This window comes from Lactuca sativa, chromosome 2 (assembly GCF_002870075.4).
Source record: "Lactuca sativa cultivar Salinas chromosome 2, Lsat_Salinas_v11, whole genome shotgun sequence".
Taxonomy (NCBI): Eukaryota; Viridiplantae; Streptophyta; class Magnoliopsida; order Asterales; family Asteraceae; genus Lactuca; species Lactuca sativa.
The window spans coordinates 113,197,023-113,225,018 of record NC_056624.2 but is presented as its reverse complement, the minus strand read 5'-3'; the positions used below and the strand labels follow the sequence as shown (position 1 = coordinate 113,225,018).

The window sequence follows — 27,996 nt, the reverse complement described above, 5'->3', positions numbered from 1 at the left end:
ATATATATATATATATATATATATATATATATATATATATATATATATATATATATATATATATATGAGAGAGTCAATGTCGGCAATTTGTGTAGCTGGAAAGTGAAAAAGCGACGCCACTGTCACCCCCACTTTCAATATCTACCACAATCTCCAAACGCAATAACTCTCAATAATGCCTTTTTATATTTTTAGTCCTTGAACTTGCAAATTTGGAGGCATATTTCAACATATATCTTGATAAGATAAAATACAAAAGATACACGTTCGTTTATAAGATTCTTTAAGCCACGTCAAAAATATAGGTACACGCCTCTAACTTTTTATTATCACCATTACAGAAAACCATGTCTTCGTCGTCCGGGGTAAACCTAGAAGAATGTCAAATTCCACTGGAGGAGATCATTCGGGCGACAAAACACTTCAGTTCAGAAACTCAGGTCGGAGACGGTGGATTTGGTATGGTCTACAAAGGACAATTATCTACAGTGGAAACACCGCTTTGTAGCCATCAAGCGCCTTCATCCTAATAGTTGCCAAGGAGACACCGAGTTCAATAATGAAGTCAAGATGGTTTCAAATTTCAACCATCCAAACATCATCCCATTCATCGGTTACTATAACGATGCAAATGAGAAAATTGTTGTTTACGAGTATGCTACTAACGGAAGCCTTGATCATCACCTCCAAGACCCAAATAAGAAAGCGTTGCCTAACATGGGAAAAACGCTTGAAGATTTGTTTGGGGCAGCAAGAGGAATAGAGTACCTGCATGCACTCTGGTGTTGGGGAGCACATGAGAGTAATTCATAGAGATGTGAAGGGTGCAAATATTTTGCTTGATGATAATATGGAAGCCAAAATATGTGATTTTGGTTTGTCAAGATTTTGTCCAAGAAATCAGCCCAATACCCATGTTCGTACAAGGGCTTATGGTACAAGGTTTTACATTGATCCGATTTATAACGAAAGAGGAATGCTCACTAAAGAGTCAGACATATACTCATTTGGAGTGGTAGTGTTTGAAATGTCAAGTGGGATGATGGCTTATCAAGCAAGGCGATTTGAAGAAACTAAGGATCAACAATATATGATCGACATAGTCCGAAGCTATTACGACGACGACGAACTAAAACATGTTTGTGAACTTGACAAGTTAATAGATACTGATATCAAAGGGAATATTTGTGTGAGTTCTTTTCATAAATTTAATGAAATTGCACATGAGTGCATTCATTTGGACATAAAGAAACGCCCTACGATGGATAGGATCATCAAGGCGATCAAGGAATCACTTCGTATTCAAGTAAGTCTTTTATTCGATATTTTTAAGGAAATATATTTTCATAGCAAGAATGAAAACTATCATGCATGGGATATATAATATGATAAGTTATTCGATGTATAGAATTTTTTAACGACTTCTACTAAAATTTGGCCTCATAAATATTCCATAAACTGAGCTTTCAAATCGACAAGCAGGAGAGCTGGAAAAAGTTTTATATGTTGGATAAACTGAGCATTCAAATTGACAAGCAGGAGAGTGGGAAGTTTTTTTATATGTTAGGGCCAAAGGATATAACCATTGCATGGCAAGAATGTGCTCGATACTGGCAATTGGGATATATACTGCAATCAAGGTCTCTCTTTTTCTCTTTATGGTCACATTGTATGTTGTTATAGTCCATTTGGCATTCATATATACGTTGTTGTTTGTGTAGGTTCCCGGAGGTGTGGATACTTAGAAACGTATGTTGGCTTGAGATCCATGGCAAAATAGAAGTTGTGAAGCTATCAGAAAAGAGTACATATGTCGCATATCTTATCTTTCAAACTACCGAGAATTGCAGGGGACTTGATGTGCCAGCAAATTCAAGCATAACTTTTGGTGGGAAAAAAATGGAGACTGAAAATGTTTATCTTCAAAGACCAAAGGCTAGTAAAACATGCCAAGAAAACTATGTGGTTCCTCATAGGAGAAAGGACAAGTGGATGGAGATTAAGTTGGGAGAATTCGAGTACAAGGAAGGAGATGACGGGGAAATTGACATGGCGTTTCTGGAGGTTACCAATGGAAACCGAAAGAGTGGCCTTATCGTGGAGGGCATCGAGATTCGGCTTAAATAACTTTGCAATTACCTTCTTTTAACCATTATCTTATAATATTTATTCAAATTATAAAATGACAAAACTGCAAAAATGGTCCCTATGGTATGCATTTTTCCTGAGGTTTGGTCCAAACCTCGACTTTTTTGGATTGATGGTCCTTTTGGCCTAGTTTCAATGTGTATTTGGTCCCTTGGTAAATTAAAATGAATGTAATGCCCTTCATGTGTTTATTTTTCATTTTTCTTTCATTTTTTAATTCAATATATATTTATCTATTTTAATAAATAATAAATAAAAGGAGGGCTCTCTCTCTCTCTCTCTCTCTCTCTCTCTCTCCTGGCAGAAACCCAGATCAAAGAACTAGTTTTTGGTTCAAACACTTCTTGCATGATCGATTCATCTTACTGTTCAGCGGCCTCCCTTGTAACCAGTCACAAATTCACCACCATCTACCATTTTCGATGAATTGAAACCACTCATCTCCCTCTATGCCTACCCCTAATCTTCATTTGAAACCGATTCAGGCTTGTAAAGCAAAAATATGAAGAACAACGATTTGAGATTGTAGGTGAGGTTTTAGAGAAAACGAAAATCGTACATACCCTGCTTCCGATTGTCGGATATCAAATCAAAGACCGTCATCGTCTTCCCCTTGATGTTGAAGTTGAGTGCAATCCGAAGAAAACTGAGACCCACAAAAGGGAGAAAATCGAAGCAAGCAGAATTGACCACATGTACACAATAACAATGGTAGGAGTTCGATCAGAACCTTGGTGGGTGGGATGAGAGGCATCGATTTCGGTGTCTGCAATCACCCTCTTCGTCATTTGCCTTAGATTTGACGGTGAAATTCATCACTGTAAATCTAGGTCATAAGATTATGAATCGGCATCTGAACGGTGAAGTTGGCTTCTACTTCTTTTGATTATCAGGTCTGGTAACATAAATTTCTCAAGAACAGGGGTGAAGTTGGCTTCTACTTCTTTTGATTATTAGGTCCGGTGTCTGCAATCACCCTCTTCGTTTGTATCTGTGTCACTACGTGCAAGAAGAAAAATCACAACCCTTGTACTGGCAGCCATAAGGAGTTGGGTTTTGTACTCCGATGACAGCAACCAAATCCTCACGAACACCATTGTTGGTGGTTCTTCTATAATCAAAGAGTCAAAGATTAGGTGATGGTATGTAGTTTTTGTATGGAGAGAGAGAGAGACCTTTCATTTTTTTAATTATTAAAATGAATAAATAATTATTAAAACTTAAAAAAAATGAATTTAGAAATAAAAAATAAATACCCAAGGGCATTAAAGTCATTTCAGTTTACCGAGGGACCAAATTCGCAATGAAACTACCTCAAAGGACCACGAAGCCAAAAAAGTTGGGGTTTGGACTAAAACCCCAAAAAAATGCATACCACAGGGACCATTTTTGCAATTTTGTCTTATAAAATTAATATACTACTTCGTTATCTAATTAATAAAATAGGGAAAAGTTCAACAGAGAACCATTATTATTCAAAGAATCAAGGAACCAATTCAAAGCGTCGGAATTTAAAGCGATCAACGGCAAAAGGAAGGGTTGAAAATTTTTATAATGGATAATGTACCGGATTATAACAAACTCACTACCTTTTTTTCATTTAAATTTTTTTTAGCCCAAGTTTTTTATCGAAAAAAAAATCCGAATATATCGTTGTTCACGATTTTTCGTCCTCTTTCCATAGCGTTCCATGATGATATATAAAAAAGCGAACTTTTTTTTTTCGAAAAAAACCCACTTAATTTTCTTATTTTTTTCAATATTTAAGTTTTTTTTTTATAGAAAAAAACTAATTATACCAAACGTATTAATTTTTTGTACTCTATTAATAAACATCAACACAGATTAAAAAAAAAATCTCGAACAGTGTAGATTCACACCGTGAATCTAAACTGTAAATATTTCAATTTTTAAGATTCACAATATGAAAAATCTCGAACAGTTCAGATTCACATTGTGAATCTAAGAAGGTTCAAAAAAAAAACCTCGATCAGTGTAGATTTACATTATGAATCTAAATTGTAAATATTTCAAATTTTAACATTCACAATGTGAAAAAGCTCCGATCAGTTTAGATTCACACTGTGAATCTGATTTATTATTATACACACTGTGAATCTGAGTAGGTTCACAATGTGAATCTGAACATGATTACAATATGAATCTGAACAAGTTCACAACGTGAATCTGAACTAATATCGTTTTTTTTAGTATGAATATGATTCTATGTTTAAAAAGTACAAAAAATATGAATTTTGATATATTTATTAATTTTTTTCTATAAAAAATAGACCTTAACTTTTTTTATTAAAGAAAATGAAGTGGGGTTTTTTCGAAAAAAAAAAAAAGTTCGTTTTTTATATATTATCATGAATCTCTATGGAAAGAGGATGAAAAATCGTGAACAACGGCATATTTAGTTTTTTATTTTTTTGATAAAAAACATGGCCTAAAAAAAATTTTAAATGAAAAAAAATGGTGGGTTTTTTGTAAAGGGTGGATTTTTTGGTATAATCCTGTGTGTGTGTCCAATTTCAAAGTGTACATCTACTTTCTTGGCGTTGATCGTTATGATTTCCGATGCTCACGATTGCACTACAAGAAAAAGACCCTTTTACGACGCGCAAACCACGACACTCATTGATTTATGTTACGCAAATGAGAGTGACATTTAAAAAGTGTCATCTCTTCAAAAAATTTAAGGATTTAGGTCACGCATTTTTTGCGTGCCCTTAAACTAGTGTCTCATGTAAAAAAATTAAAAACACAGAGGGCGTTTTATCTAAAATGCGCGTCCTCTGTGAATGTCGTTTTATGTTTTTTTTAAGAAAAGCGCGTCTCCTTAGAGGGAAAATGAAATCCCGAAATTTTTGAAACCTCCGCCTTCCAAATCGATCCTCACACTAAATGGTTCGGCAATTGCAACTCCTTTCTATTGTAGCGCCGATCGACAACGACGACTCCACCTTCTCGTCTCTCCTTCTTCACCAGGTTTCTTTTACGCAGGGAAATTTTGTAACTTATATTTTCTTTTACCATTTCTTTTACTTTTTCTGTAATCAACTCACATGACAACCCTCTTCTCTCTCCAACGACGGACATCACCGGAGCTTTGTTTGCGTCGGAAAATATATCTACTATTCCAAAAGTCTTTCAATCGTGGATCTTAATCTCAAGAATAAATGTAAACAATGGATGCACCCGTTCTAGAAGTTCGAACCGAAGGTGAACCTGCTGTTGCGGAGGAATTAGGGCAAAATGTTGATCAGATCATCGTGAAGGTTGATGAGGTACGCTTTTTGTTGCTAAATCTTCTGATTGTATAATTTTCCCAGTTTATATACACTCCATCTTCTTAGGTTACATAAAAATGACGTATGGTTGATAATTGATGACGGTCAGTTCCTCTTCCGATTGTCTCGGAGACCTTGTTTTAAAACAATTATAAATTAGAAACGGCTTTGTCTTTTTCTCCTTAGTACGTGTTCTTTTATGAAAAGACAAACCAATTTATAGCATTGATGCGATATTGACGGATTATCAAACATCATCTGCTTCTCCATGAGTTCGTACGCTACTGGGAGACATGCATAGTGCAATTTGCCCAAAAATGCTGAACTAATGTTTGAATTTAAGACATTTCGAAACCCTAATTTTAGGTCTTGAATGCTTTCCCCCAATTCATGCTCCTGTTCTGGAATCCTAGCTATTGTGAGCATCATCATCCAAAGAGAATACTTTATTTTGTCCTTGATGGAAGCTTTTAAAGCTTTGATGGCTTCTATGCCAGACAATTAGGCTAAGTAACAGACAACTTGGTATCTTCATCAGGAGACATTAATGGTAGATGACATTTGATAGTCCCCGCTTTTTTTTTTGTGATTTCAGACATTAATGGTAGATGATATTTAAATATTTTTATATTTAAACCAACTTTTTTTCATCAAAACCTGGGGTTATAATCGTAATATAAGTAAATGACTCCCACCTGAACACAGATGATTAGTAACAAGACATCTCCTTCGTGTAAATTTTCTCCCTAATAATTTAACTGCCATTGAACAGTGCTTGACATGGCTCCTAAATGAACAGGGACATGAGGGCATTAGCAACTAAACCTCCATCAGGGTAAAAAAGGGCACATGAAAAATCTAATCTTTCTTTTATATTTGTTGAAATTGAAGTTCTTTGTAACGTACGCCCCATTTGTTCAGCTATACCCATGAATCTATGGTTAAAGATAGATAGCTGGACAACATCGGCAACTTTTTCAGACACTTTGACATTGACCGAAGTTGACTCTAGCTCAATCTTTATGTTTCCATATTCGGTGATTATGGATTTGCAGTTGGGTTCAACTATCACAGTGCTGTATCCATTCATGATAATTGCGGGACTCGGAATGACATGGCCAGATCCTAAACTTTCAAGCTTGAACAGAGGCGTATCATGCCATTTATTATATCATGTAGGCTCGACTTAAACAGAAGCATTGTTTCAGCAAGTGCCTGAAAAAGTAGGGCTACAAGAATAAGTAGCTACATCTTCTTATCATAAGTTAATATAAATAAAAAACAACACACATAAACATACTTCCAATCTGCATTCTGTATACCGCATTGCTGCAATTTTATCTCCATCCACTGAACCAAAATTCCCAGCACAACTAAGTGGAGTATTACAATGGAGACTAGAAAGACCTTAAATAATTAATTAAGTTCACTTTGGTTTTTATTTTTGTATCAAAACAAAATAAAACCTAAAATTTTGTTTTCTAATACAAAAAAAAAAAAAAAAAAAAACTAAACTCTTTGTTTTTTCAAATGGCTTGGTTTTTGTTTTTTCTGGTATATTTGATTTATAATGTAAAGGGACTTTGCAGGAAGTGGACTTGTTGCTGAATGATGGAAGCAAGCAGATAAATGATAAATGTTACAAGTCGAAAGGAGTAGGCGTTGTTTGTTGATGACTATGGCTTTAGCCCAAACACCACCATCCACTGGTAAGTTGCACCTTTTTTTTTGCAGAAAGGAAAAAAAATTCCAGTGGTGAACAACAATTAGCAAAGGAAAATAAAGCAGGAGGAAATGGTTCCAAGAGGCGTCTCTCTGAAGATGGAAATAAAGAGAGACCTTTTTTTGCAGAAAGAAACTTGATGGAGGGTGAAATGCATTGCATGGACAGGTAATTTTTTTTCCCATCAAGTATGGATTTTCTCTATTGACATACTGAAATTAGTATATCATTCAAATAGCTCATGGGTTGTTTGGTTTTTCAAGTTAATAAGTTTCAGTTGAGCCTAACATTTGGAAGGTTCACACAGGGGACCAGTAACTTCTGATAGTCATAGGAGTGAAAGAGAAAGAAAAGTAACAAGTCTATTGGTATCTTTATTTTTTTAGTAGAGAGTATCATTATGTTTACGGTATGCTTCTTCTCTATTTATCCATTTTTCTTGAATGAATAACTTTTCTTTCCTGTTAAACTTATTCTAGTATTTTCATTCTTATCGTATCAGTTACTTGATAAGCTTTTCTTTCTAACATTTAATTGATTTTTTTGTTGCAGTAGCAGTGGACAAACTTAGAAGAAGAAATAGTTAGCCTAATACAACAACAAACATCAATCAAATCATCTCAATATGGGAAGTAGTCCCTTTGTTGCTCAAGGAGATGCAATGATAATAGATGTTGCATGCATCTTGTTCAGAGTTTAATAAAGAGTTAAACGTAGAAATTTCATCTGTTAAATTACTATGTTTTAGTTCTTTAAACTCAAATACCATCTAATCATCAACTTGCAAAAATTGAATTGAGGTAAAGGAAGGATGACAAGAATTCTGCTCCTGTTGAAGATGCAACCTCCACAAAAAGAAAACCATGTAGTAAGTTATTCCATTAGCACTTAAGCTTTGTTCTTCTTGCATTAAGTAAAAAAAATGGTCATGAATTTATAGTTTAGTCATTTCTTAGCCTTTAATTTTTTTTTGTTATCGTTAATTGTTTATTGTTGGGAAGTGTTTGTGATTAATTTTCAGTTCAGTATGTGATTGTTGATACAGGTTTGGGAATTTTTTTTTTTTTTTTGAAATCTGATTATGATCATGTTTTTGATTTCAAGGTAAAGAATTTGATGTGGATTCACTCAACAAAATGTTAAGAGATTTTTATTTGGCCAAAGAGCTAGCTATTAAAGGTTCTTTCTCATACCAATATAATATTTGTTTCTTTTTTCACTCTCTTATCTATTTTATAATTCTTATTTGTTGGGTGGTGCTGATGTAGATATTTTCCAGTCATCAGCCTAAATAGAAAGTTGTCATCTGCTGCCAGGTTATAATTTTTACCTGAAACTCTATTCTGTTAGCTTTGTGTTTGGGTAGATTTTTCACTGTTAAAATGTTGTAATCGGAAGAAACGTAAGTACTTAATAGGATGCTGTAATAAACTAATAACTGATAGTACATTTTCACTAACTAGATTTGCTTCTAATATTATGCCATGGTTCCATATGCCATTTACACATCATCTGGACCAATGGAAGCAGGTTTATAGCTGGCTTCTATGGTTCAACACACGAAACATTGTTTAATTTTGTTTTATGAGATAATGTTAAGGTGTGGTGTTCATGATAGATATTATTTGCAGATATTGACAAGTGGTATGATTAGTGGCAAGAGGGATTAGGCAAGACAACACTTTCTTTGAATGTAATCAAGGAAGCTCAAAAGCTTGGAGGTGCGTTCCAATGTTCTTTAATACCACATATAAACAATGCTGGTGTTTCACATTTTATGATGATTAGAAGTTCTTTTTGGTAGGTGGAGAATGCGCTGGACCCACTGCTGCTTGAAACAGTTGGTGTAAATACCAAAAGTCTTCTCATCTTACAGCCAAATTCTGCTGAAAATTTGCTGTGTATTGTTGGCACTCTCACACAGAATGGAGCAGTTGATGTGATTGCCATCGACAGTGTAAGGAAAAATCTTCGCAAAAGACATGAATGCCCTCCTCTTTTCTTCATCAAGCTCACCCCTACAAATCTTTTGTCCAATTGTTTTCTTGGTTTTCTAATTCATTGACTTTATTTTTATAGGTTGCTGCACTCATCCCACAATGTGAAATTACAGGTGTAATAAGTGATAATATCATTGAGACACAATCACGAATAATTACATGAGCACTTCCCAAGATTCATTATTCTTTATGTCTTTCAGATACTCTTATTATATTTATAAATCAGGTTAGTATATTATATATAGTTATAAAATTAGTTTAAATATCTCTTTTTGGACCTGCCATTCCACATGCATATAGATTTTGTTGGTAGGTTCTAGTAACAAAATACAACTACATTTACATATCCAGAAGCTCATCATCAGCAATTAAGTATCTCTTTTTGTTCTATATATTTATGTTACTTTCTAGTTCTTATCATGCTGAGTTTAGTGAGGTCAAAAAGCACAGTGGTTGTTCTTCTTGGAGATATTCATACACTAAAACATTAGAACATTCGTATCAGGGAGGTCAAAGAGCACAGTGGTTGTTCTTCCTGGAGAAATTAATATATCAGAACATTAGAATATTCATCAAACATTAGAATATTGGTTAATTTTCACTTATCCTAACCAAACTTTGTTTCGTACTTATTATACTCTGGTTTTGATTTTATGTGGCATATTATCTAACAATCCAAGAGCTACCCCAGTTTGTTGATGTTTGAATTATATGTTTCTGGATTGCAGGGTCCGCATCTTCTTGCTCCAACAGGGAGTAACCTTGAACGCCATGGGAAAGAGGGTACTGTGTTTGCAGGATGAAATTATGACCATTCATGGAAGAAGTAGATTCCCTAGTCTAAGTATTTGGCAGAAATTTTGAGAAGATAGCATGGGATGCTACAGGGGAGCGTTTGGCTGTGTCATATAAAAATGGAAACGAGGTGTACAAGGGTCTCATCACCATATATGATGTTAAAAGGGATACAATCATAACCCCCTCATTAATGTATGTCACTCATTTTCATTCTTTGCATAATACCTAACTAATAAAAGACTTATCATATCCTGTCAATATAACATATACCTCATCCTCATCATTGAAAGTAGAGCTTTTTTTAATTGATTGATGCAGTGGGTTCATCATAGGGCCTGGAGAGGACCCGAAGCCTTTCATTCCATGACAAGTACAAACAGGGGCCTGTTATCGGTTGTAAGTATTGTATTTCTAGCATCCATTTTATCAATTTAGCCACCCAAACTCAACTGCTATTAAAATAAATCATAAATAACTAATTAATAATGTTTGTAATTATGCAATGCAATGTAGGTATGGAGCACTGGAAGTTGTGTCACCTACCCCCTCCTAATTCGTTCCCATCTCCTTGCTTAGCTTAAGCCCAACCCACCTATTTTCAATTTTCTTCACTTGTACACTTTCTCTCCGGTTTTAATCACGGGCATTTGATTTGTAGAATATTATTAGAAGGAATGGAATCTGTGTCAAAGGATTTGATTATATATATGATGGGCTATTTTGGTATTTTAACAAATAATGGAATTGAGTTGAATGGTCCAGGTATGCAATCATTAATTGTGGACTAATTTCTAAAAGTTTGAGAAATATTTTTTTCCTATATCAGCAATGTGCTTATTTTCTTCTGTTTTTTCCTATTTTTTTTTCCTATATTAGCAATGTGAATGGAATTGAATTGAATGGTTCAAGTATGCAATCATTATTGAGGGAATGCTTAAGGTTTTATATCTCTATACATACATGTTTATATATCTGGTTAGTCATATTCTTCTTGAAATATCTGTTACAACAATGGGATTCATCCAAGTTGATAAGACTACAGATTATCTTTTGGATCCCCTTCAAAGGTGTCTCAAGGTAACATAACATATCTATTTATTGTTGGAGTCTTTATATATTAAGTACATGCAATCAGAATATTGACACCTTTATACGTAGTGTGTATTTAAATAGTGATTTGTATGATCTTGTAGGACCTACATGCATTCACTGCAGCTATTGTTGTGAGTATTGTCTTCTCTTTCATTCCTGCTTCGTTAGTTGTTGCTATTATGAAGGTAGGCCACTCTCCGGTTGTATTTTTCACATAATTGACAAGGAGCTGTTGTATCTATTCAGACTAGCTAGGCTTACAACAATGGTTGCAAGAGATGAGTTCAGAAGAAGAAGAAACAAGGCTGTAATTATAGTTCAGGTACTATGGATGAATTATGTTTGTAAAGTATTTAAGAAAATGATTATAAACAAGGGTGAATTTGTACAGATTAGTTAGCTACTTGCAGGTTGATCTTGAATAAGCAAAGGGGCAATGGATTGTATTTTTTGTATCTAATTCGTTTGTAAATTTTTGTTACAACTTCTATTGATTTGTTTTATCTTTCCATGGAATGATTATTTGTATGACATTAAATTTATGCAATGGATTCTATTTTTTGTATATGATATTTTATTTTCTATTATGAAACATTAAATACAAATTTAATTTGAAAATAAGTAAATCTATAAATAATATTTTTTTTAAACATTTAAAATTATGATACGCAAAAATGTGTGTCATCTTCATTTATGACATGGCCTTTCTTGACAGGGGCTTTCTTGATACGCATTGCGTGTCATTAACACGCGTGTCGTAAGGTTACGACATGCGAATGCGTGTCGTCTTCCTTTATGGCAGGGCCTTCCTTGATACGCATTGTGTGTCGTAAACGTGCGTCGTAATTGCGCATCGTAAATGAGCGTCGTAAATGCGCGTCGTCTCTCTTTATGACAGGGACTTCCTTGACACGCATTTGCGCGTCGTCTGAGCCTTTTACGACGCGCAATGAGCGTCGTAAAATGCTGTTTTTCTTGTAGTGTTGGTTTCTTGGTTCCTTGGTTAATTATGGTTCTCTATTGAACCTCAAAATGTATAACTTAGTAATAAAATTATTTAGTATATAATTTGTAATTTTATTTAGACAAAATTTCAAAAATGGTCCATGTGCTATACATTTTTTCGGGTTTTAGTCTGAAGACCAACTTTTTTTGCTTTGGTCATTTTGACCATGTTTGTTTGTGATTTTGGTGGTTCGATAAACTGAAAAGACTAAAATGCCCTTTCTAATATACTTTTTTTTTTATGTATTTTCATTTTATACTAAATAAAAAAAATAGTTAATTAATTAAGGGCCACATCTCTCTCGGTCACTCAAAAAAACACACACACACTCAATTATTTGTCTATAAAAAAACACACATACATTTCACACAATGGCGGCATTCATCAAAACACAAGACACACATACCATCAATGTTCAAGACCTAAAAAAAATATGGAGAAGGGGACTTGTTCTTAGTCTCGGATTTGAAACAAAACCTTAATCCAAAAGTCAATGGGCATATCTGAAATGAAAACCTATGCAAAAAATCATAATTCGAAGCACATCGCCTGAAACAACGATGAACACCGCCAGGAATGAGACTAACTCCATAGTCACTGCTTTCCTTAAAATCTGAGTTTGTGCTTATTATTTGTATTCAATCGATGGAGGATTCTATTAAATGGCTTCATACAGGTGAAGAAGATGGATCCGAGTTTTGAGTCATGGTTTTTAACATAAGTTTCAATTTTGAATGTGATTGAGTTTTACTGCTTCAATCAGAGGTTGTGGAGGGATAATCTCTGTTAGAGATATTTTCTTCTTTTTAGATGAATCTAGAAGAAGTTCTTAAGGGTTGGATCCAACATCTAGAAACATATGAATGTCATCGCATCGTCCATGGAAGATTGTTGTATCTGTTGGATTAGCTGTCTAAGCCCATAACTATAATTGGTATGTACTTGACCCGATAGTAGCATGGTCCATTCCAGATTGCCTTCACCAGGACAATTTGATAGGATGGATGTTTGAGTAAGAGGTTATTTGTGATATATTAATATATTATAAGTATAGTATATTAATTGAGAAATCATATTATTTAATTAGTATTGATCAAATATTAATTTGGATTTAATTTAGTGATCAAAAGAGAGTAATTAAATTAACGATGACTGATTAAGTCAATCTGTAATATTTATAGTTTGGACTAATGATCCATATTGATTAGGATGGACTAATTTTATGTGGAAGTCCATGAAGAGTTAGTCCATAAGGCCTATCATATAGATTATTGGACTACTTAAGGGCTTAAGTAAATGGGCTAAGGTTTACAAGTTAAACCTTAGTAAGTCCACACTATAAAAGAAACCTACTCTAGCCAAAATCGAACACAAGAGTGACATTCTTAAGATATGGACGATTTTTGTGCTTCATAATCTCTCTCAATATTCTCCACACTACTAGAAAAACAACCTTTTACGACGCTCATTGCGCGTCGTAAAAGGCTCAGACGACGCGCAAATGCGCGTCAAGGACGGACCTGTCATAAAGAGATACGACGCGCTTTTGCGCATCGTCTATAGACGACGCACAATTATGACGCGCGTTTACGACACACAATGCGTATCAAGGAAGGCCTTGTCATAAAGGAAGACGACACGCATTCGTGTGTCGTAACCTTACGACGCGAGTGTTAATGACATGCAATGCGTATCAAGAAAGCGCCTGTCAAGAAAGGCCATGTCATAAATGAAGATGACAAACATCTTTGCGTATCATAATTTAAATGTTTAAAAAAAATATTCTTTATACGTTTACTTATTCTCAAATTAAATTTGTATTTAATGTTTCATAGTAGAAAATAAAATATCCTATACAAAAAATAGAATCCATTGCATAAATTTAATGTCATACAATTCTATTTCTTACAATATATAAATTTGCATCTAATCTACTATGTACATCAAATTCCAACTAAGTAACTTCACTTGCAGGAGGCATCAACTCCATGCTTCAAATCACCAATAGAATAATAAAAAACTGCACCTAGAGTAGACTACCTTCTTTTGGATCCATTAATTCCCAAAGAGATTGACTCCTTCCATAACACCAGATTGTAATTCTTCCTTATCATTGGTATTGGAAATATCACAGAACTAGGTGTATTCCAAGATAATCTGATATCCTTAGTGCTAGGAGATGTTGGTGGGCATTAACCAATCGACCAATGAGAACTGATGGTGTAAGCAACTAATGAACATATTAAAAGCATTAATGTAATAAATAATAATTATTAAATTTAATATGTTTAGGTGTTAAAAAAGACCTTGTTTTGATGTACGCTTAGTGGGGTTCTACTTATAGTATGGAATGTTGCATTCAGAAAGTGGTGCAAGGGATGAGTTTCTAGTTCAAAGTGACAAATCTTCCAAAAGCACTTCTCTTTCCACAACAACTCTTGGTTCACAACAGATCAACTGTTAATGCAGAGGTACTTTAATGGTTACCATTGGGACAAGATTGGTGAAAAGACACTAATGAAGATGCATTCATTGAAATGAAATTTATTATAACTAACCTGACTATATGCAGCTTCAATATATGTCTCAACATAAAAACTAAACCAAATTCCAATAGGATTATGTTTCACTTTCTTCTTCATTTTTTTATAAGTTTTGGGTTCTGTTTGATATGATGGAATGGAATGAGCATAGTAATGGGATTGGACCCATCGATCACTAAGACGAGGAAAAGGTTTTCATATGGTGAAGATACAAAGATTTTTGGGTTTTTAAGTTAGAGTTGAGATGACACAAAAAAAAAGCTGTAGAATTGTGATTAATTTTAATACTCAAAAAATGAAAGAACTTACTTGTATCTTCTGCCAGAGGGGATAAAGAGAAGCAAGATCCTTTCCCAAAATTGGTTTGCGGGAAGACAATCAATAGCCATGTAAGCAAAATAGCCCCAAAGAACTGAAGTTGGTATTAACTTTATAAGTGGCATTGCACATATAGATCCTGCTAAAAGAAGCTACTGCAGTAGATTGCTGACTCTTTGTTCATTAACTCTCACAGATAAGTGTGCATCAATGTGCTCCTCAGAATCAAACTTCCCCTTTCTATTTTCTTCTCCATCTTCTACTTTCATCACTGCTTCATGTAAGTCCTTTAGTTCTTTAACTATCGTAGTTGTCTGTAATGTAAGACAACAAGTTAGAAAAGTATACTTTGAAAATTGCGAAAATGTGTTGCTATTTCTCGTGTTTAACACTTAATATACTGAAGCTTTACAATTGGAGATCTATCAATTTCTATGAAAACAGTTTGCATCTTGTTGTAGATCTCTGAATTGCTAGCTTTCTGCTTTATGCTTTCCTTAGCACTTGCTACCAGCTTCTTTCTAATAAACTGGCAGAACAAAACATGGTATAATGAAGCATGATATGTTGAAAACCCTCTCTTGAATACAGATTTGGGGGAACTTGAGGTAACATGAGCTTGTCTAGTGGCTACTTTTATTAATCCATCAAGTGATACTGCTCGGATATAATCCTAAGATTGTTTTCAGGAGTCACATAATGTTCCTCATATAAAGGATTTGAAGTGTATATGATTCCATTCCAATTATCAAGGGAATAAAGACATAGTGAATCAGAATTCCGTGGTTTAGTTTCGATTACAGTTATCATCTTTCAAGACTTTCTTGGATCTTGTTGGGAATCATTTAACATGGAAGGATTTCACAGAAGCATTTGATCCAAGCTTGTTATCATCTTACCTTATTTTCTATTTCACAGAAGCCTATATAGCTTCTACTCAGCTAGATTCTTAATGTATGACAAAGAATATGTAGGAAATTATATGGCATCTAAGACATTTATGAAGGACTCGATGTAATGGCCCTCCCTAATCGTGTACACCAATGGATGATATAAAACATCATGATGTAACCATGTAACTTCATCTAAATTTTAATTTGATATTTCACTTTAGTGGCTAGTTTCTTACCTTTTTAGCAATTGTAATGTAAACAAATTTTAGGTGAAGAGTTGCATGATGATTGTTGGAGATGTATATAGGGCAGCTGCAATTAACCATATAACTTCATCTAAATTTTTCTTGCTGTGTTGACAATATCAGTAGCCAGATCATTATAACGCCCAGTAATATTCACTGCAACACCTTTTATCAGTTTACCTCTTCTATCCTCTATTAAATATGTCATAGCTCTTTCACCCTCCACAAAAACCTGTCCACTCTCTGATTAAAAAGTATTGTAATAAGAAGAAATGAAAATAGGATGCTGAGAAAAAGAAAACAATAGATACATTCAAGGGGCGCAATGTAACAACCCAAAATTCCATATCACTTCTTGTAACTCAAATTGTAATCCAATTCGATCAACCAAACGCCGTTTCCAAATCTGTTTCCGATTTCTCCGTTTAATTAAGTCATTAACTTGTATTGATCTAAAATGACTTAATGGGTGTCTTAATGCCATTTGGAAATCATTCTAACACCCCATAATAGTTATCGGAATAATTCTAGAATCGACCATATCGAGTTACGGCAATTTGGTCGGGTGCGACCAAAAGCCCCGCCTAACGCCGGTATCGGGTAGAATTCCGCCGTGTCTAATTCCCGAACACTATATAAAGGTCTCAAAGATTCCATTTGAAGCTTTTGGCCATCTTTCCTTATTCACTTTCCAACCTCTCTCCTCATCCATAATCAAGGTCTAAAAACAAAGATTTAAGGCTCCAAATCAAAGAGGTAACATCCCTAACTTGTTATCTAACCTCTTTAGCCTTCGAATTGATGTTTAAACAAGGATTTAGGACCTGGAACAAGTGTTTACAGCCAAGGCACATGCTTGGGCCGTAAACACATAAAAATGGGGTTTTAGAGCCATTTAACCCTTCCAAATCAATGTTGGGACTTAGATACGACTTTGAGGCTTTCAAATCGGGACTTGTAACACTTAAATCATGAATTTTGAGGGGTAAATAGGAGTTTACGGCCAAGGCTTGTTCTTGGGCCGTAAACCCCTCAAACATGGGGAGTAAACACCTTTTAACATGTCAAAATGCCTTGAAACTCAACCAATAGCCTTGTGGTAAATCCTAGAACCATCTAAAAATAGTTTGGGGCCTTAAACATAACAAAATGCATCATACAAGAGTTTATGGCCATGGCACATACTCTTGGGCCGTAAACTCCTAAAAGTGTGTCAAATGATGCCCTTAAATCACCCCAAGGCTTGGAAAAATTACTAGAATCACATGTGATTACTTTAAGTGCCTCAAATCAATTATTCTTGACCATAGGAGAGTTTACGGCCGTAAACTCCAAGTTTACAGCCGTGAACTCCCTTTTAAATGGTATTAATTCATTTAATCTATTCCAAGGCATTTTAGAAAGTCATTCCAGCAATCCCCAAGTCCAAACAAGCCATTAAACCCTCAAAATCACACCCACATGAGTTCACGGCCGTGAACTCATGTATGTGTGTGTTATATGGCCATAAACTCACTTAAATGTTTACTCTTGGGGAGTAAACTCAAATCCCAAGTCCCTAGTACCATATCACGTCCGTAGATGTCACCCGGGTCACTCCAAACGCTCGTTTTGAGGTGTTTAATCTCGTTGGAGTGTAATGTTCCATATAATTAGTGATTGTAAATCTAATTGGATATATATGGACATTATTTCATTTTACATAGGGACATCGTGAGTAATCAAGCCCCGAACCAACGTTTAGTGTCCGAAACCGTCGCATTTCCGAGTATGGTGAGTTCATACGCCTACCCTTTTTCACTGTTTTTAGGGGGAACACAAGCAAAGTACAAGGGTTTCTTGTACTCAAAAACTTATTTTCGTGTGTGTGTTTCACATTTTACATGCTTTTAACATCGATTGATACAACTGATAACCGTTTGAACATGCAGAAAACGCAACATATTATTTGTGAAATGGGTTTTATAAACTATTATGTTTTATATACTTCACAAATGGTTTTCCACATTTTATCAGTTAAAAGCATGACATTAGAACATATGAACATGAAACTTGTACACTGTTTGTCCTCGGTAACACTCCACAGAGATACGCGAGTGGAGGACTATCATATTATTACTAGTAAATTTGTTATTCCTGTATGATTGGAGACACGTCCTCGGCGAACACTCCACAGAAATACGCGAGTGGAGGACTACACCCGTAACCAGAATCTCTGGGATTTAGAGTGTGTGACTTGAGTGTATAGATCTATACGGGGCTGACTACCCCACACCTGGCTGCTAGCTACAGCCGAACCGAAATGGTTCAAGGGTGATGAAAGTCATAAGGTGATGTGGACTACTTATTGCCATATCTAGTCTATCGTATGGTTATGGAACTCGTAATTAGGATAACAGAGATTTACTTATAGTAATAATGAACAACTTTATACACTTCACAAGATAACCAGGTTTCAGTATACATCTTTTACATTGATAACCAACATTCAGGAACGTATAGACTTTCCTGGGGAAACATTGAACATAACCACGTTAACAGTAATACATCTTTTACATTTTTTTCATACGGTAACATACAATTAGGAAGGTATGGGACCTTCCTGGGGAAACATTTACATAACTAGAAAAGTGTAACAAACTAGATAACCTTACATCTTTTACAATTGGTAGTATGCAATCAGGAAAGTATGGGACTTTCCTGGGAATCCATTGGTACATAACCAGAAAAGTATAACAAAACAGATAACCTAAGTGTACATTTTTCACAAGGGTAAACGTGTTTTCAGTGTACAACTTTACTTTACATAATGTGAAACAACAACCAACTTTTTAAGAAAATGTGGGATTTTCTTGGCGTGTGTTACATTTTCAGGAACAGAAAGGAAACATGAACATTTCACAAACAAAAACCGCTTATGAACTCACCAGCGTTATGCTGATTTTCAAAACGCTTGTGTTCTCAGGTCATTGATAGAACAGGAACTCGAAGATCATTTTTGTTCAGGATGGAGTGCTCCGAAGATCCGCTCGTTTTGTTATTTTATACTATGTATCACAACTGTATAACTTTACTTTTGAAACAATGTAAAACTTTTCTATATGTAATGTAATGTTTGTTTCACTTTACTTACTATGTACATTGGATTTGATACTCAACGTGGAGTCAACCCCGGAAATGTTTCCGCCTTCGGTTTTCAGGGTGTGACAGATTGGTATCAGAGCCCTTGTTTTATAGTGAATAAAGTATACCAAACCTTACATGGTATAAAAAACTATAAACACTAAAGGGCCTAAGTGCTCTGAATTAAAAGTATCTTCAAACTATAATTATTTTCAAAAATATATAAGTATACCGAGCCGTCGAGATTCGTAAATACAAGTAGAACAAAACATAAGTAAATGGGTGTTGTATACTGTGGCTAAACCTGGGCAGTTATGTAGTCGTGTCTAGGATCAATATAGTCTGGCTAACTATATTCATTCGAGACACGACCAACATGTGCTTGGGAGTGACTGTGGTATGAGGCATGCCCAAAACTTACCCTAATACCACAAACATCGCGCCAATGTAGTAACGAATCATGAAATACTATGGGAGTATTTATCGAGCCAATTATTTGTAGAAATCCTCGTTCATGTATAGATCCTTGATCATTCCATTAGCGATAGTTTACCTGCTTTGATAACTCTTTCCTGCTTTATCGCTTATTTGGAATAAATATATGGCATATCTCTCGATTCAATTCAGAGGACTTATCATCCTCTCTTTCTTGATCTTATTAGATCAAGATGCCTCCCAGAAAGAGACCCAGCTCAAAGACCAACAACCCTCCGCCACCAGCTCCTCCTGAAATTGATCCCGTGTTATTCCAGACAGCTGTTACCGCCACAGTGGCAGCTGCCATGTCCGAACTGAACACCGGTGGTTCCGGTGGTTCAGGAGGTAGCAATCAAAATCAAGAAAGTAATCAGGAACACCGAAAGGAGGGTTCCTACAAGGATTTCATGAACGCGAAGCCTTCATCCTTCGATGGCACTGGTGGTGTCATTTCCTTATCCCGATGGTTCGAGAAAATTGAATCCATATTCGAAATCTGTGCCTGTGCTGAGTCCGATAAAGTCAAATTTGCAGCCTGTACCTTCAGTGATAAAGCCTTGACTTGGTGGAACGGCCGAGTCAAATCCTTGACCCTACCTGTAGCCAACACCATGGGCTGGGAAGCCATGAAGGAACTCCTCCTTGCCGAATACTGTCCCCGTGGTGAAATGTAGAAACTAGAGCACGAGCTCTGGAATCTGAAGATGAAAGGTTCCGACATTGCTGCATACACTTCCCAATTCGATGATCTCGCACTTCTCTGCCCGGGACTAGTCACCCCTGAAAGTAAAAAGATTGAGAGGTTCATTTGGGGGTTAACTCAACCAACAAAGGGTCATGTCTTAGCTGCTCGTCCAGATACCTATGATAGTGCCAAGACTTTAGCCCAAACCCTAATTGATCATAGCGATGATGTCGAGGAAACCACCGCCGCTCCTGAGTCGACTAAAATCAGTGGTGAGAAGAGAAAGTTCTGGAAGAAGAAGAAGGGTCAATCTTCCCAAGGATCCTCCAAAAGACAACAAACAGTAGCAGTCCATGCTGCTACTACCCCCGTTGCTGCTGCTTCTGTTGTGGGATCCACAGCTCCAACTACTACCAGCCGGTATGCTGGTAATCTTCCCCTCTGTGACAAGTGCAAGTATCACCACAACCCTGGCCCCTGCCGAGAACTGTCGTGTACCAATTGTGGTAAGAAGGGGCACACCGTTCGATTCTGCAAAGCTCCGGCCCAATCGGCCAATCAATCTTCGGGAGCAGGCGTTGGTCAAGCCTACTACAACTGTGGTGAAGCTGGGCACTTTAAAAGGAACTGCCCCAAGAAGTCTACAGCCAATAACACCGGAAGAGTCCTAGCCATAGGACAGGAGGAAGCGGTCGCTGATCCCACTGTTGTATCGGGTACGTTCCTTCTGGACAACTTATATGCTAATATTCTTTTCGATTCGGGTGCTGAGAGGAGCTTTATTAGTCATGCATTCAAACATAACCTAAAACATAATTCCCAACCTTTAACCGAAACGTTTACCGTCGAGATGGCGAACGGTGAGAAAGAACATATGAACATGAAACTTGTACCTTTAACCGAAACGTTTACCGTCGAGATGGGTTTTATAAACTGTTATGTTTTATATACTTCACAAACAGTTTTCCACATTTTATCAGTTAAAAGCATGACATTAGAACATATGAACATGAAACTTGTACACTGTTTGTCCTCGGTAACACTCCACAGAGATACGCGAGTGGAGGACTATCATATTATTACTAGTAAATTTGTTATTCATGTATGATTGGAGACACGTCCTCGGCGAACACTCCACAGAGATACACGAGTGTAGGACTACACCCGTAACCAGAATCTCTGGGATTTAGAGAGTGTGACTTGAGTGTATAGATCTATACGGGGCTGACTACCCCACACCTGGCTGCTAGCTACAGCCGAACCGAAATGGTTCAAGGGTGACGAAAGTCATAAGGTGATGTGGACTACTTATTGCCATATCTAGTCTATCGTATGGTTATGGAACTCGTAATTAGGATAACAGAGATTTACTTATAGTAATAATGAACAACTTTATACACTTCACAAGATAACCAGGTTTCAGTATACATCTTTTACATTGATAACCAACATTCAGGAACGTATGAGACTTTCCTGCGGAAACATTGAACATAACCACGTTAACAGGAATACATCTTTTACATCTTTTTCATATGGTAACATACAATTAGGAAGGTATGGGACCTTCCTGGGGAAACATTTACATAACTAGAAAAGTGTAACAAACTGGATAACCTTAGATCTTTTACAATTGGTAGTATGCAATCAGGAAAGTATGGGACTTTCCTAGGAATCCATTGGTACATAACCAGAACAGTATAACAAAACAAATAACCTAAATGTACATTTTTCACAAGGGTAAATGTGTTTTCAGTGTACAACTTTACTTTACATAATGTGAAACAACAACCAACTTTTTAAGAAAATGTGGGATTTTCTTGGCGTGTGTTACATTTTCAGGAACAGAAAGGAAACATGAACATTTCACAAACAAAAACCACTTATGAAATCACCAACGTTATGCTGATTTTTAAACTGCTTGTGTTCTCAGGTCATTGATAGAACAGGTACCCGAAGATCATTTTTGTTCAGGATGGAGTGCTCCGAAGTTACGCTCGTTTTGTTATTTTATACTATGTATCACAACTGTATAACTTTACTTTTGAAACAATGTAAAACTTTTCTATATGTAATGTAATGTTTGTTTCACTTTACTTACTATGTACATTGGATTTGATACTCAACGTGGAGTCAACCCCGGAAATGTTTCCACCTTCGGTTTTCGGGGTGTGACACGCAACACCCCCGAGTCATAATGGGAATGTCTCACAGGAGGTGGTTTTTTGGTCATTCTGTAAGCAGCAACTATCCCGTGTAGTTGTTTCAGTTCCTGTAATTATGTATCAAAGAATGTTTTTTTATTAGCGATGAATGATGTTGCAAAAAAAAAGTTTTTTAAAAAAATGTACCTCATTTGACTTTCCAACTAATGTTTCAATGATTGAATCAATGACAGAAGGGAAAAGATCTTTAAGAGATTGTCCCCCTTGTAAGATGCTATTTTTAACAATGTCAACAACTTGGGTAGAGCATGAATTCAGAATATTTAACATGTGTTCGATGTAGTTCCCACAAACCTCTGTGGCTAGATGATCTAAATCATGAATTATCGGCAAAACACAACAAAACAATAAGTCCTTAACTGAATAAAGTTTAATTTTATAAAATAATAATTTTTTTTCTTTATCTGCCAATTTATATCCATTTACTTATCTAACTGTACATAACAAAAAACATGTTTGAACGTCTCATTCCATTTTATCAATCAATCCAAACATGATACTGGAATGTAACAATCTATTCCATTACTATGCTCATTCCATTCCATCATATCAAATAGAACCCAAAACTTATAAAAAAAATGAAGAAGAAAGGGAAACATAATAAAAAGAAAATTATTAGTTAAGTACTGAAACTAAAATAAAAAAACACAATCAGACAAAAAGAAAAAGGAAATGACCTCACTGAAATGCAGGTGAGAATCTTACAGGTTGCATTATTTCTCTGCACACAACATAATGCTTCTATTTAGTACTTTTATAAATAATTGAATGAACTTTGTCTTTATTTTTTATAGGCCCTGTTTAGGATATTTAATGGGCCCATGGACCCATGGAATGTATGGGATCTTTTTTCATTGAATCAAAATCTATGGCCCAATGATTAATGTTTATGTTCATTTCAAAAGATAGTTTAAATAATCAAAGTATTAAGACTAGTTTAATGACTATTTATGCTTATACAAAGGTAGGAGTAGTTTGAATTTTAAAGTCAATTGACCATATCTTCAAAACAGTTGGCCTGCGTTATTATTGAAGCCCGTGTATACACATTTTGGCAATCACAATCCTTTAAGTGCGGGTTATTCAAAATAGTTGGCCTAAGTAGAAATGTATTAAATTGTTGGAGTCCAACAAACCAAGGGCAATATTGGAAGACTTTTTTAACCGATTTGGATCCGGTGAAGTTGCTGCTATGTGTTAATGAAGCTACTGAGGCTTTTGAGGATCTGGTGAAGCTGCCCTTGATGGGTTTAGTTGTACAAGAAGCTGAACCGGTGTTTTCAGGGGCTCGTGAAGGGGTTTGTTTGTGTAATTCAAGGCTAATTTTGCCTGTGTGGGAGCTTCCTTTTATGGTTTCTGATGGAAGTATAGATGGGATTGTTGGCTGTAGGCTTTCTGTTGATGCAATGGGAATTTTAGAAGATAAACTTAGAAGTGTTGAGAAGTTTTAAAGGTCTAGAAGGAATCATACCTGCCTATACACAAATTATCAGACACACACACACACACACACACACACATATATATATATATATATATATATATATATATATATATATATATATATATATATATATAATATTATAACAATTAACACAAACAAATTCGTAATTACCATTGAGTTGCTAGTCTTAGGAGGTGGTTTGTGTTCATTGATTTTCTTTTTCCAGCTGTTGCGAAATGCATGGCTAACACTTGGCATAAGGACACTATTTGAGTGCTTCTTGGCATAAGGACACTGTTTGAGTGCTTCATGTGTCAACTCGTCTAGATTCACTGATAACACCTGTGTGTGGAGTGTGGAGTCAACTTCATTGTAAATATTTGGTATATAATTGATGTTGTAAGTTGAGAAATTAAGAAACAAGGGCTTAATTTTGATATGTGAACCCCAAGGCTTCTATGTGCTCGTGAACACTTGATGCATATAAATGCTCCAAAACTTACAGATCTGGACACCAAAACATGGAGTTTATGAAGAAATAGGACAGGGTTTATTTTAAATGTCGAACTACAAGAATGCATCTGAAAATTAGGACTTACAGCCATTTTAGATCTGGAGTTCCACAATCTGCACAACACATATTACCCGATTCAGAGATAAATTCTGCCAGCTTTTGTTTCGCACCTAATCAGTGAAAATCAAATTGCATCAGGAACAATCAACTAGTTAATTAATAAAAAATCTCATCATCATTATATATAACTTAAAATAAACCACAAGACATGTAATTAATATGTCATTTACAACAAAAAGGCATAAGCATGAGATTTAGTTTTCTACCTATTACATAAAAGATTGTATATTTCTCAAGATATGATAACAATTTGGTAGATGGAAACAGTTAGTTATGGTGCAATAAAATTGACTGATTTTTTATGAAGGAAATCACACATACTGTCATAACGAGTTTATCCAAACAAGCAGCTCCACTTTTCTCTATTTTCTAAACATAAGAGGTCATAGAAACAAATGGTTGTGAGATGCATATCCCAGAAGATAGAGATAGCTACTTGTAAAGAAAAGAATTTGGTATCCAAGCTCTGTCATCGGATCTTTGGATGATGGTTTCACTACATGATTTGTAGCTATTTGTGTATCCTCCTCTTAAGGAAGTTGTAGCTGATTCTGAACTAACATCTGGTGACACACAACCAGTGCGAACCCCACCCGGGGGGGGGGGGGGGTATAGATGAAGAAGATGAACATACTGACTCTCTTAACAAATAACCAATTCACACTACAATCTACACGAGACGCTTTCTCTGAGTAACTAAAAGATGGGACCCCCCTGTTTCTAGAAGACAATGAATCTTCACATAAGTCACAAAACCATGGACCTGTAGAATCTTTCATACTACGATAACAATCTATGTGAACTGCAACCTGTTACGAAAAAAAAATATTAAAATACAGTTAGGAGGATAAAAAAAGAGATTAGAACTATTCATTTCCATTATTGATGGTTAAGCTAACCTTGCAACTAGAACATATAATAACCGGATTCAAAACTGTTTCCTCCTGTCTGCAAACGTCACAAACCCTAGAATGCCCTTTGTAATCTAAAGTTGATGGTGAAGAATCAATGAACTGCAGATCTCCCTCCAAAAGCTTTTATCTTCAACTTATTCTGAACACAAAATAAGAATCAATATAACTTCATTTCATTATGAAAACAGATCAATGAAAGTATGTTGCTACTTCTTGCATCTAATTCTACTATTTTTTTAATAGAATGAGAGTCAACTACCTCATAGTGAGCGGATTCTTCAAGTGTATCTTTCCTGAAAGATGAAATCCTGGAAGAAGCTGCAGCAGCAGCAGTTGAAGCTGCAAGAACACCCTGAGCTTCCTTGTTCCTTCTCTCTTTTTTCCCTTGTTTTTTTGACTTCTCTTAGATCAGAAAGATATTGGCTCACCAACACAGCATCCCATTTTGGTTTTCTTAGTGTCTCAGTCTCTTGTGGAAGAACCTTGATCACCTTTGAAATCAAATAATCTACACAATAAAAAAAACATCATCACAAAGTTAACGAATTTGGCACTGCAAGATGAAGATATCAAATCCCTAAATGCAGAGGATAAAGAAAAGTGACCACTTAGTGATATAGATTTGACCCCTGTATTAACAGTATTTACAGCAGTAAGAGTCTTTGTTGACCTTCAATCCCAACATTTTATCTTTTTGTCCCACCCTGCAGTCACAACTTGACCTGTTGAACCAAAAAAATGATAAATTTTTGGAACATGAAATATAAAAATGTAACAATGTTAAAAGCACAATTTTCTCTAGAAAAAGTCACTAAAAGAGGAAGATGATCTTTTATTTGTAGAGGAAAAGTATTCATGAACCGAATATGGTTGACAAAGATGTCATTGGTTGTGAAGATTATGGTTAACCAATGCAATTTGATTACTCAATGAAAAGCAAAAAGGAATATGTTTTCACTTTGTTCACAGGAATCTACAAAAGGGTAAATACATAAAAAAAAGTGTATTGTTTGCTGAATTCGATTATTCTATTTTACACAAAATAATAGCGAGAAATACATGTTGCAGATGATACTTTTGTTGATATCATAGTCTTGTACTGTTTGCTGAATTCGAATCAATTGCATCTGTAGATGTCACAAAATCATGAAATTTATGAGTAATCTTCTTCATACTACTCATTTTAATCAATTATTACAAGAGTAAATATAGAGACCAGAATCTGTTATGAATCAATCGAATTTAGCAACTTAACTTCTCAATTTACTGATAGGAAAAAAAGGTAATGCTCTAAAACGAACCCTAGGAACAAAAACATGAAACTCAACAAATCATGGAAACTGTAACAAAATCAAAAAGAGAAATCACCATAGCGACAATCGCAGTGAGGCTATAGAGAAGAGCGAGAAGGTAGAATATTCAATCTTGCCAAATAGGAGAGACATTTAATATACTCCACCATTTAGAAGCGTCTTTAATAGTGAACATCATTATCAGCACAGAATCAGACGGGCCTACCAAGGCCCTATACATTTCCGGAGATCCAATTAGTATTGTTGTTGAGGAGTGTCGAGGTCATGATAGAGTAGGGCTTGTAAACCAATATTTAGCTTTATCTAATCTAGGGTTTGTAAACTTGAGCAATCGTTGCAGTCTCTGGTGAGGTGAAGTGAGCCCGAGGTCGCCGGTGGAAAGAGATGAGCCGAGGTCACAGGTGAGCTGAGGTAGAGTACTCCTTGAAAAAGCCATAGATAATGATACTTGCACGTCAGCAAGGATGTGAATCTGAAGCGGGCCCTTAATTTTTAACTCCACGCCGGAGTACTTGATCTGAGATATGAGCTTGGTTGTGTTATTCCTTTAGGATAAACAAAAGGGATTCGGTAGTGGTGGAGGCGGATTAGGGTTTACAGAGAAAAGGAGAAGGACAGAGTGAAGGTTGTTGGCTGGTGGCGTGTTGCCTTGATCGACGTCAACGACCAGGAAGTGTGAGGGAAGAAGTAGGCGGCAGTCAATGTGGCGAGGGGGAAGGAAGGAGTGTTGATAATTAGGGCAAGAGGGAAAGGAAGAAAAAGGAAGGTGGGGTTTTTAATTTTTTAGGATTTCATTTTACCATAACTATTAAAGGAGGGAACGCGCGTTTCTATTAAAATTTATAAAGCGACGTCCTCAGACGACACACATTTTATTATAGGCGCCTTCCGTGTTTTCTTTTTAGACACTAATTTAAGGGCACGCAAAAATGCGCGCCCTAGATCCTTAAAATTTATAGAGAGATGACATTATTTTTAGGTTACACACTTTTGCGTATCGTAAATCAAAGCGTATCATAAATTGCACGTCGTAAAAGGCTGTTTTTCTAGTAGTGCCAATTGTTCATGATGTTTAAGGCACAACACTTGGGGTGCTAAGCTCTTGAAAGGCCAATGTCTACAAGC

General features: G+C 35.7%; 2 protein-coding genes and 2 long non-coding RNA genes across 9 annotated transcripts; 3 read left to right on the top strand and 1 right to left on the bottom strand.

The window, feature by feature from the left end:
* Positions 1–224: 224 nt before the first annotated feature.
* On the top strand, positions 225–2,346 carry LOC111882093 (F-box protein PP2-B15). Its single transcript, XM_023878455.3, has 3 exons — positions 225–1,306; positions 1,483–1,640; positions 1,722–2,346. The coding sequence occupies exons 1-3, from the start codon at positions 773–775 to the stop codon at positions 2,125–2,127; spliced, it is 1,098 nt and encodes a 365-aa protein (XP_023734223.1). The 5' UTR covers positions 225–772; the 3' UTR covers positions 2,128–2,346.
* A 5,454-nt stretch (positions 2,347–7,800) lies between these two features.
* Positions 7,801–8,480, top strand: LOC128132040 (uncharacterized). The gene is made up of 3 exons (XR_008229969.1): positions 7,801–8,032; positions 8,269–8,343; positions 8,433–8,480. It is a non-coding gene; the product is annotated as an uncharacterized LOC128132040 (long non-coding RNA).
* A 1,421-nt stretch (positions 8,481–9,901) lies between these two features.
* LOC122196720 (uncharacterized) lies at positions 9,902–10,701 on the top strand. Its single transcript, XR_006188750.2, has 3 exons — positions 9,902–10,154; positions 10,281–10,358; positions 10,476–10,701. It is a non-coding gene; the product is annotated as an uncharacterized LOC122196720 (long non-coding RNA).
* An 11,353-nt stretch (positions 10,702–22,054) lies between these two features.
* On the bottom strand, positions 22,055–27,626 carry LOC111882092 (conserved oligomeric Golgi complex subunit 2-like). Of its 6 annotated transcripts, XR_006188063.2 has the most exons (12): positions 26,927–27,626; positions 26,618–26,685; positions 26,164–26,280; positions 25,818–26,066; positions 25,544–25,697; positions 24,966–25,453; positions 24,610–24,694; positions 24,182–24,517; positions 23,244–23,287; positions 22,693–22,877; positions 22,443–22,613; positions 22,055–22,356 (listed from the first exon to the last, which is right to left on the bottom strand). XR_006188063.2 is itself a non-coding variant. In XM_042899149.2 (2 exons), exons 1-2 carry the CDS (start codon positions 22,834–22,836, stop codon positions 22,464–22,466), a joined length of 294 nt encoding a protein of 97 aa, XP_042755083.1. In that variant the 5' UTR covers positions 22,837–23,223; the 3' UTR covers positions 22,055–22,463. The 6 variants fall into 6 exon arrangements, 1 of the variants encoding a protein (XP_042755083.1); XR_002847042.3 differs by having other exon boundaries at positions 22,055–22,613; XR_002847046.3 differs by having other exon boundaries at positions 22,055–22,613; positions 26,229–26,280.
* Between the last annotated feature and the right edge of the window lie 370 nt (positions 27,627–27,996).